Source organism: Lolium rigidum, chromosome 2 (genome assembly GCF_022539505.1).
Source record: "Lolium rigidum isolate FL_2022 chromosome 2, APGP_CSIRO_Lrig_0.1, whole genome shotgun sequence".
NCBI classification, from domain to species: Eukaryota; Viridiplantae; Streptophyta; class Magnoliopsida; order Poales; family Poaceae; genus Lolium; species Lolium rigidum.
Window position 1 is genome coordinate 131182543 of NC_061509.1, and position 8844 is coordinate 131191386.

Sequence of the window (8844 nt, forward strand, 5' to 3'; positions counted from 1 at the left end):
TTGGACCCAAATTTTTCTGCACAGCCTTATTTCTCATTGAAAATCAACCACGCAGCTGACGCTATCCTTAAAATCTCTACTTTTCCCTTCTATTTTCTGTTGTTGCTAGTTAATGTTGTAATATATGGACAGAGCTTGTGGTTATTTGTATATCTTATATAACTATGTTAACATGTTATGCATCTATAAATTTTTGATATATATATACAACTATATTGTTGCCTAAATTTTAAAAAAAATCATTATTTACCAAAACCACTATATGGATTTAGCCCGCTATAGCTCGGCTATAGCCTTCCATAGCTTTTGAAATCGCCGTGGCTAAAGCCAATAGCCCGCTATTTTAAACTATGGTTTCACCATCTCCCAAAAAACAACACTAAAGAGACTACTCACATAAAGAGATACAAGGCATGATAATTGCAATGGTATGTACAAGTGCAATCCACAAACGGTTGAGATTACATCAAGATGAAAGGGGGAATCAATGGAGGGCGTGTAGATGATGATGGTGTTGATGGAAATTGATGTCGGTGCTTTCTTCTCCCAAGCTTCCTCTTCTTCTCCCTACAATGGTATGGTGGTGATGGTGGAGATCTTGTGGTGGCGGCTATGGAGGTTGTGGAGCGGCAGGGCTCCGTTGTGGCTACGCGGATGAGTGATTGCTTCTCTCTTGGCTTCCCACTCCTTTATATAGGCCTAGGAGGGTCCACCTTAGCCCCCAATACCGCCCCAATGACCTAGGGAAGGTCTAGGGACGATCGGGAGCAGATTAAGTGAAGAATCGTGGACGTTCACAAGGTTTCCGTCACTTGGAACCCGTGGTATGGCCGGGCGGTACGACCGGACTCCCACCGTACTTTGAGATGCTTTGGTATTTTGGCCGTCATTTCTTCATACAAACTTCGATTGAGGTATTCTTTGACTCGTCGCACTCATATGGACGAGGGCTACAACACCATGATTTTGGATCTTTATTTTGAGATGACGGAAAAATTATCCTTTTCCACTCCTCAAATGGCCAAGTCTTGTGCATGTAGCTCCTCCATATTATGTCATCTTTGCTCCTCTTGACTTTATTTATTCATAATCATCCATAATACGTACACACATATCAAAGACAAGGAAAAGTGATAAAATTCTACTTAAACTACTAGTTACGCAAAACTCATGAAAATAAAAGAAAACTAGTAATCATGTATAATATGCATAGTTGTAGCTAGATTAAGCATGAGATGAGTGGTAACTATGCATACAAGTGTGGTCTAAAAGTGTACCTAAATTGCACTCATAAATGTCGTGCAAGTTATCTTATTAGCACGTACAAGTATAAGTGAAAGATACAATTACATGCAACTGAGTTAGAGCCAAGTATTGCTTCCATTATGTTATTATTATATGCATGATCTCATCCATGGAACATACCTATATCACCTTGTCTCTGTATTTTTAGTCACTGAAAGTTTCACTTATAAACTTTCCGGTGAAAACTAGATATTTGTTGCTGCTGCCTTTTACTTCATTCACTATTTTGTTATGACTGTTGCTTTTCACAAACTTTATTTTTGAGAATATTGATAAATAGGTAAAATATTATTGGTATTATTGTAATCTCATTGTGTCAAACTATAACTTTGGTTCAAAACTTCCCAACGAAGATCTCAGTGATCCCTGCACTTGTGGGTATCAATGGATCAGAGAATAGATTTTGAGAAGATAAATGGTTAGGTAATACCACACTCCGGAAACAATATCCAACATTACACAATATGTTTCATCATAAGAGTGATACAATCGCTACGGTATTGGAGACTTCCTCTCCAAATATGACATTCAAACAAGATTTAACAAGGTCTAGGTTAGCAGCATGTAATGCTCGTTTGGAGCGGTTGGCATTGGTTCAACTGTTGCAAGGGACCGATGAATTTCAATGAAATTTAAATGGGAGTGGTAAATTATCTGTGGAATCCATGCATAGAGCACTAGTTCAGCCAGACATACCCGTCGATAATAGTAAGAAAAATTGGAGATTGAAGATACCAATAAAAAGTTTAAGAAAATTACGTGGTATATGCGCAAAAGAGTAATCCTTACTGAGGACAACGTTGTATAACAAAACTGACACGGAAATAAAAACGTGTGAGTTTTGTCACCAAGATGAAACAATCAAACACTTATTTTTCGAATACAAGTTCGCTCGCTCTATATGGTCAATCATTCAAGTAGCTTCTAGCTTGTTGTGTCCACCACCTAGTGTTGCTAAAACTTTTTACAACTGGCTACATGGAATTTTTAACAAGTGTAAGTTTCTAACTAGGGCAGGACCGCGGGAGCACTTACCGTAATATGGTGGCTTTGACTATGCAGAAATGACAAGATTTTTAATGGCAAGCAATTTTTTTTCCTATGCATTTCATCCGGTGTAAAAGTTTGCTCTGTTTATGGTCCTCTCTGTGTGCATATTCGGGACCTGTTTATGGAGGTGTCTACACAGTTGGGGACATGGTGAGGGATAATTTCTCTCACGTGGATGGCGGGGTGATTTACGCCCCCCCCCCCTTCCTAGTCATTTTGGGCGTACTATGATAGCTTAATGAGTTTTGTATCGCCTTCGTTTTTGTTTTGACTTATCGCAGATTTTTGCTGATGTGTGCATCTCCTCAAATTACGTTCCATCATGGTAGCTTAAAAACTCAACCCTTTACTGCAATTACATTGACACTATCAGTATGATAATCTACAAATTTGTAATATCACACCAAAAAAAAGATACCCTCAACGACAACAATTACAAGAATACAAAACAAACAGCACCCCCATAACTACCACAAATATAAACAATATCTCATGCAATCAAATTTCCTCTGGTTGGCAACCTGATCTCGTCAGCTGATCTGAAACTCTCCACTAGCATGGACTTGCTTTACGTGCTTGTCATACTCGTCCTCGACATCATATTCCTCATCGTCATCGTCGTTCTTGTGTTCCTCATCAGATCTCTTTCCATCTTCTTGATCTTCTTCCTCCGCCCACCCAAAACCAGCCACCGGAACAGATGATGGAGGTGGCGTGCGTGCATCCTCAACAATTTTCATGATCTCTTCAACGGTTTGGTCAGAAAAGATCGGAGCACTGTTGTCCTTTTTGTAGTACTTTGCTTGTACAACTTCTGTTAACTCTCTAGGCAAGTTCTTCAGAAACCAGGGGTGGTTTCTGATCTCCCTTATCGTTATTCTCTGCATAATTTGGGAGAACTGCGTTATGGCATTGATAGACACAAGAAAGGATGAAGTTTCACAGCCTTCACTCTCCAATGAATACCTTTGCAGGATTCGAGACAAAGATCTTAGAGAGGAGTTGCCTACAATCTTGCGATATGTGGACATACTCCGGTATATTGTATTGAATTGACACGATCCTCTGCAAAACAACAATGTGAGCACAATAAATTTGCAAGGCGCCCAAAGAGGGGTCTATACATGCTATTGGAAGAGATGAGCATATTGTTACCCCGATCGTCTTTCGGAAATCCTTGGGATCATCAGGGTCTTCAAAAGGGTATCCACCAACAAGCATCACATAAAGGGTCACTCCACAAGACCACACGTCTGCCATCTGCACCAAGAAAAAAATTTACACAATGCAAATACCTAAAGTATTTACTTGCTCAAAATCACATGGGGTTGGGAGATGGTTATATGTCAACCTAAAAAAAAAATACCGCTAGAAGTGATTATAGAAACCAATAACGTTTCAAAAAGGCATCCCCATTTCCAAAATTAAACTCAACTCTGCCCTACAGGTTCTACTTCACAAGCAAAGAGATAACAAATTCACATGCTGGAAAAATAAATTTTGTTAGCAGCTGGCATATCATCCTGGAAAGTAAGACATATGGTGTTGAAATAGTATACCAGGGCATGTAATATACTTTCTGGCAAAACTAAATGAGCAAAGGAAAATATGATTGATTAAAAGAAGGAAACAAAAACAGCAACAATAGCTCAAAGGACTACACCTGACCAACCAGATGCTCACTCTAACGTGGTAACATCAAAAGAACAGGTCGAGGGCTCCATGGTACACATTAATTAGGGTTGGAAACATGATAGAAATACTCTTCAGAAAAGGACATGGAGCATGATAAAGAGCTCATCACAAGGAAGGATTTTCATTTTATTTTTTCTTATAGTGTACCTATGCAGAAACAATATGTTGGAGCTTCACATAAAAAATGTTTTTCTGTCGGTCAAGGATCACTATACAACAAAGTGCCAACATATCTTTTATTAATCCTCACTTCAAGTAGATCGCTTAAATTAAGCATGGTGAGCAAGATCTGCATGAAGAGAATCTTGTGCTTTTCTCTGGAAAATCTAACTTTCTTTTGAGGTCATTACCTCAACAAGTACACAGAGAGGACTCCACCAGGTAAATCGATTGTGAACCCATTCAAGTATAGAATTTTGCATGGAAGATAGTGGGCCACCCAGTGGGACAACAATCTCCATCAACCGTGATTTGTTGATTACTAGAAAGAAAATGCCCCAATGACACTGAGTGAACATCGGCAACATTCGGTTACACTATCTCTTCCCCCTGCTTCTTTTTTGTCAAAATTGTCAACACGAATAATTGAAGCACTTGGAACTTGGAATCCCCCAACAGGGATAGGAACAACAGACCAATACTGACATGCCCACTCCCTGTCTACTTGACCTCAGAACAAAATTCCAAAATTCAAAGCCATCAATTACGGAGGTGCGCCAGGATCCTGGTCTAAGAGGATCCACGCAACTGGCTCTTTCATGCACTGGGCCTAGGGATGCAATTATGCAAAGGGGCAATACGATTTTAGAGCAGAGCATAGCCGATGCACAATTGCATATAAGGATTAAGCAGCTATTGCAGCAGGGGCCGTTCACAGCAGGGCCTTTGTTGCAGTCGCGTAAGCAAGAGAGATTTGTTAAAATAACTGAACTGACCTTGCCATCGTATTCCCGGCGAGAGAGCACCTCCGGAGCAATGTATGCAGGAGTCCCAACAGTGGACTTGGGTTTCGAGTGCAGCAGCGATGACTGCGAGGAAAAAACATTGCAAAAGAAAGGCGTGAGTACCTATTTCTAAAACTGGAAGCAGGAAATTATGCTTATTTTTTGCTATTTATTATAACTGGTGTCGTCCTTGCAAAAAAAAATGTGGTTTTGAACGATTTGTAGGTAACATCACTCAAAAAATCTGGAAAAAGGGTACTCGTATTTCTTTTCCTGGGCAATAAAGGCACGAGTTTGATAAGCACAGTGACGAAGTCAAGAGAGTTTCGTGTCAAAATTTGGTCCTCCCAGCATTCAAAGTTGGACAGTGTTTTTTGGGGTGGATTTTGGCATGAAGTTGGGGAAGAGTTTTTTTTTTTCAACATCCAAGTTGGGACAGAGATGGTTTTTTACATAACTTGGGATAGAGATGGTATAGCTCTTGAAAGAGAACACCGTAAGAAAGAACACTACAGTATTTGGTACCTTGGAGTATCCAAAATCGCAGATCTTGAGACGCGGAGCTGGGTTACCATCCAGCAACGTGTTCTCCAGTTTCAAGTCCCGGTGGCAAATTTGCTGAAAGCTCAAACGAATTTAGGGATTCCACAGCTCATCAGCACCAAAAAAGAAAAAAAGAAAAAGGATCTATTTCAGGAACAGAGGTTTGCTATCCTCACCATGAAGTGGCAGTAGCTAACGCCACAAATCAGCTGCTGGAAGAAATACCTCGCCTGGAACAGAAATGGAAACATCAGTACACCAACCTCAGAGAGCTTTGGACGAAACAGGAATGATACGGAGGAGCCGTCTAACAGAAGCAAACCAATGATCACCTCATCCTCGCTGAATCTTCCGGCGGTGCAGATCCGGTCGAAGAGCTCGCCGCCGGCGGCGTACTCCATGACGATTGCGAGGTGCGTAGGCGTGAGCAGAACCTATCAAACAAGAGGCAGGTTCCAAATGAATATACAAGAAATTGATCAATTACTCTCCACCTAATAAGAACAAATTCCCCAAAATGAACCTCGGTTTGACTCACCTCCTTGAACCGAATTATGTTGGGGTGCCGCAGCGAGCGGTGGTTTATGATCTCCCTGGCCACATTCTCGTCAATCTGGGGGCACCCAGTCAGCAGACAGCGTTAGTCAAAATTGACCAAGAAACGGCAGGTACCCTGCACGAATTCGAGCACGGGAGGTGGAATCCAGAGCACCTTGTGGCCGCGCGGGATGTACTTCATGGCGACGAGCTCCTTGGTCTCTCTGTTCCGCATCAGCCGCGCCACCCCGAAGTTGCCGGAGCCGATGTCCTTGAGGAGCTCGTACTTCTCCATGGACGTGCTCCGGGCTTGCCTGATCGGATTGGCTGCGAGGGAGTGGGGAGCTCGGGGCGTTCTGGGGTCCTTGGGAGCTTGGTTGCTTGCTGCTCGAGTGCTGGTGAGAGGGAGGGAATGGAAGAGGATTCGAAGCTTCAGCGGGAGGCTTCTTTTTTCTTTATTAGTTGCTGCTGTATGTATTGTGTGTGCTTTGTCTTCCTGGCTTGGATTTGGGCGTGATTAGTTTAGGCGGTTGGGATTAGTTTTAGGAAAACGCTCCTATTCCCCCGGACGATGGATTGCGTTGCTTCCTCCGGGTCGCCTGCACGCCACGCGTCCTTCCTGGTGGCAAAACATCAGCGATGAAGTGGGACCCACCGGACCTTATCTTTCTATACCAGCTTCTTCCTCCACCAAGGCACCAAGGTAGCACATGCCATGGCAGCACTTGGTGCTGACCAGCTAGTCCCTCGCCAATTCTGGCAGGACGAGGTCCCGTCGTCTGTACGTACTCTGGTGGCCAGTGTGTTAGCTGAGCCTGTTTAATTGGAATCGAGGTGTTCCATGTCAAAAAAAAAAAAGGCACCAACCGTCTCTCTCCCGCATCCTTCCCCACGCGCCCCTGCGCACGCATCGCCTGATCCCGGCGGAGAGCTCGGACCGGCTCCCAACCACGCGCCGCGTCCGCCGCCCAACCAGGCGTTGCTGGCCCATACCTCGGCATCTCCTTTTGCCAAGCTCCGCCTCTACGAGCTCGAGCTCGTCATCCTCTCCTAAAGCGACGCGAGTGAAGGAGTTGACATGCGCGGTCTCGCGACTCCGACCGCCGGCGTTTGCTGGAGCTGCGAGGAATGGGGGCGATCGCTGCGAGTGGCGTCGACATCTGCTACATGTGGCAGCGGCGGTTGCTACACAGGACGCCGGCGTCGGCGTCTGCTACATGTGGCGGTGGCGGTTGCTACGCATCGCGCCGGCGTCCGCTACAATAGGCGGCGGCGGTTGCTACACAGCGCGCCGGCGTCCGCTACAATAGGCGGCGGCGGTTACTACACAGGGCGGCGGCGGCTGCTACAGAGGGCGCCGGTGTCCGCTAGCGGCCGCTGCGAGAGGCCGGCGATTCGCTACAAGCGGCGGCTGGTAGTTGCTGCAAAAGCCGGCGGTGGTTGCTACATGTAGCGAATCCGGCGCTTGCTCGCAAAGCCGGCGGCGGTTGCTACAAACGAGCCGGCGTCATGCTGCAAGGATGCCGGCGACACCGGCAGCGGTTGCTACAAACAGGGCGGCGGCGCCATGCTGCAAGGGCACCGGCGAGCCTGGCGGCGAAGCTACAAGTCCAGGACGGCTGTGCTGCATGCGAGCGACGGCGGTGCTGCCGGCACGGCGGCGGATTTGCCAGCGCCGGTTCTAACGGCGCGGGCTGCGGTTCTGCTGGCGCCGGCGGGATGCAAGCAAGAGTCGACATCGCCGGCGTGCTGAGTTCATGCGGGTGAGGAGAGGAGATGAACTTTTCTTCGATAGATGTGTTTTTTCTTTTTTTCGTGCGGGAATGTTGACCCTCATATGACGATCTTAATCGTGTGCATCGAACGGCTGGCAACCCGGGGGATCCGGGATTTGATCCCCCGGGGGACGCTCAGCGCTTTCCTTAGTTTTATGCGGTGATTAGACGGTGTGGCGTGCCGAGGTAATGTGTGCGTGCAGCATCAGTGATTCAGTGATTGGTCGTCATATGATGACCTGTATGGACTATTGACCCTATGGACCTTCAGTTTAGTAACCATGTGCAACTTAGCCCTTGTGTGGATAACCTTGCACTTGCAGCAACAAATGGATACCAGGTTTTTCTCCAAAACTAGTTCCAACCAATCTAGCCGTGTAGGTATCATTGTTTGCAACGATCGTCCGAGTTTGGAGTGACTCATTTCCGCCCCTTATCCATACCGGGTTTTTTCCCCGCTTTATAAAAAAAATAACATAACCAAACCAATAAGAGGTTCTCAACGCGCTGCCCACGTTCGCCATGGGAGCGCTGGACCTTCCTCCCGGTGTCCTCGTGCTCTGGACAGGTTGCGCCGTGCCTTCATGTGGGCGGCGTCTGACCGTGTCACCAGTGCCAAGTGCCTCGTGGCGTGGGATTACGTCTGCTGCTTGCTTTCTTGCCGACCAAAACTCCTGCCTCCTCTTCAAGCTGCTCCATCGCCTCCATTGCGCCCTAGACGAGTCTTGGCCTCACTAGGCCTAGGCGTCCCTGGCTGGCTCCCCCTTGTACACGGAAGGGCGCTCGGTGTCGATGTGTGGCGTCCATTGGGTATCGCTTCTCCGCCTCCTTCCGTTGTACCAAGCATCTCGTGTGTGACGCTCGATGACGGCACCACGACCACATTCTATGATGAGGTCTAAGACCCCGTGTGTGGCCCGATCTCGCGGATTGACTTCGAAACCAAAGGGGAGATGGGAAAACGCGAGGAACACGAAGAACACGACGGGCACGAG

The 8844-nt window shown here is 46.2% G+C and overlaps 1 protein-coding gene across 1 annotated transcript; it reads right to left on the reverse strand.

Moving 5' to 3' along the window:
* Positions 1-2681: 2681 nt before the first annotated feature.
* Positions 2682-6569, reverse strand: LOC124692360 (serine/threonine-protein kinase SAPK7-like). The gene is made up of 9 exons (XM_047225715.1): positions 6250-6569; positions 6076-6150; positions 5870-5971; positions 5714-5767; positions 5520-5612; positions 4986-5078; positions 3511-3615; positions 3322-3420; positions 2682-3236 (listed from the first exon to the last, which is right to left on the reverse strand). Exons 1-9 carry the CDS (start codon positions 6367-6369, stop codon positions 2886-2888), a joined length of 1092 nt encoding a protein of 363 aa, XP_047081671.1. The 5' UTR covers positions 6370-6569; the 3' UTR covers positions 2682-2885.
* Between the last annotated feature and the right edge of the window lie 2275 nt (positions 6570-8844).

Coding starts and splice junctions, on each gene's coding strand:
- LOC124692360 (XM_047225715.1), bottom strand. CDS start 6,369: ATGGAGAAGTACGAGCTCCTCAAGGACATCGGCTCCGGCAACTTCGGG. Junction 6,151..6,249: donor ACATCCCGCGCGGCCACAAG/GTGCTCTGGATT, acceptor GGGTGCCCCCAG/ATTGACGAGAATGTGGCCAG. Junction 3,421..3,510: donor ATTTCCGAAAGACGATCGGG/GTAACAATATGC, acceptor GTTGTTTTGCAG/AGGATCGTGTCAATTCAATA.